Here is a 1,563-nt window from a genome sequence, read left to right as displayed (position 1 = left end):
CGGTACCATGTGCGTCCGAACCGTCCGAGTTTGTCGTACACATACTACGCGCCGCATTGACTCATGCATTTGGCAATGCGAGGGAGGCAAACTCCCCGGCAGCGAAAATGCCGTTGGGTTGGGCTTGCAGCGACGCGATCGTGCGGCCCGATGGAATCGGTCGGACGTGCCACGTGAGGTTAATGCGCTGGCACTCGGCGTAGACGTAGTGCTCCGTGTCAAAGGCATTCGGCGGCAAGAGTGCGTAGAAGGCCGGGTCCGTTGGTGTGCCCCAGAGACTCCCGAGATTGCCCATGACCAAAAATTGCAAATGGCTCAACGCTCCAAACGCTAAACGCTGCATGATTGGCTGAAACGAAATTGTATCCACCAATCAGTAATGGGTCTAGGATGAGCCTGTCCAGAATCTGGGGTATACCAACGGACCCGGCCTTCTAAAGTTCGGGGACTACCCATACCGACGCCGCGATCCACCGAGCCGCTCCCATTTGGAGTCGGACGACGCGCTCGATGTATGGCGCCGCTAGCCGCAAATGGGTCGCCGGGAGGCTCGTCTGCGAGAAGTGCGGCCTTCCCAGAAAGCACAAGCTCGGGTGCAAGTACCGGTCGAGCGAGCAGAGCCTACGGACCCGCAGCCACATGAAGAGCCGCCAGCCAAGCGCGCGAAGCACAAACGCTGCAAAGTGTGTGGCGCGTCGAAGTATCACCCGTCAGGCAGGATGAAAAGCGAGCATGCCCCTTCTACGCGTACACTCTGTTAAAGCGGGCGACAAGTAATACGAACAGCCAATGCCTGGTCTCTAAATATCGAGCAGTTAATAGAAGGGGCATGCTCGCTTTTCATCCTGCCTGACGGGTGATACTTCGACGCGCCACACACTTTGCAGCGTTTGTGCTTCGCGCGCTTGGCTGGCGGCTCTTCATGTGGCTGCGGGTCCGTAGGCTCTGCTCGCTCGACCGGTACTTGCACCCGAGCTTGTGCTTTCTGGGAAGGCCGCACTTCTCGCAGACGAGCCTCCCGGCGACCCATTTGCGGCTAGCGGCGCCATACATCGAGCGCGTCGTCCGACTCCAAATGGGAGCGGCTCGGTGGATCGCGGCGTCGGTATGGGTAGTCCCCGAACTTTAGAAGGCCGGGTCCGTTGGTATACCCCAGATTCTGGACAGGCTCATCCTAGACCCATTACTGATTGGTGGATACAATTTCGTTTCAGCCAATCATGCAGCGTTTAGCGTTTGGATCGTTGAGCCATTTGCAATTTTTGGTCATGGGCAATCTCGGGAGTCTCTGGGGCACACCAACGGACCCGGCCTTCTACGCACTCTTGCCGCCGAATGTCTTTGACACGGAGCACTACGTCTACGCCGAGTGCCAGCGCATTAACCTCACGTGGCACGTCCGACCGATTCCATCGGGCCGCACGATCGCGTCGCTGCAAGCCCAACCCAACGGCATTTTCGCTGCCGGGGAGTTTGCCTCCCTCGCATTGCCAAATGCATGAGTCAATGCGGCGCGTAGTATGTGTACGACAAACTCGGACGGTTCGGACGCACATGGTACCG

At 58.4% G+C, this 1,563-nt stretch overlaps 2 protein-coding genes across 2 annotated transcripts; one reads left to right on the top strand and one right to left on the bottom strand.

Annotated features, from left to right (window-relative positions):
• Nucleotides 1-61: 61 nt before the first annotated feature.
• Nucleotides 62-295, bottom strand: SDRG_07222 (hypothetical protein; the record flags this gene model as incomplete). The annotated part of the gene is made up of 1 exon (XM_008613042.1): nt 62-295. One exon carries the CDS (start codon nt 293-295, stop codon nt 62-64), a length of 234 nt encoding a protein of 77 aa, XP_008611264.1.
• Nucleotides 296-1,268: 973 nt separating this feature from the next.
• SDRG_07221 (hypothetical protein) lies at nt 1,269-1,502 on the top strand (the record flags this gene model as incomplete). The annotated part of the gene is made up of 1 exon (XM_008613041.1): nt 1,269-1,502. The coding sequence occupies one exon, from the start codon at nt 1,269-1,271 to the stop codon at nt 1,500-1,502; it is 234 nt and encodes a 77-aa protein (XP_008611263.1).
• Nucleotides 1,503-1,563: the final 61 nt, after the last annotated feature.

The sequence above is a fragment of the Saprolegnia diclina genome (assembly GCF_000281045.1).
Source record: "Saprolegnia diclina VS20 unplaced genomic scaffold supercont1.20, whole genome shotgun sequence".
NCBI lineage: Eukaryota > Oomycota > Saprolegniomycetes > Saprolegniales > Saprolegniaceae > Saprolegnia > Saprolegnia diclina.
The sequence above is the reverse complement of the archived record's forward strand: the minus strand, read 5'-3'. Positions and strand labels throughout refer to the sequence as shown.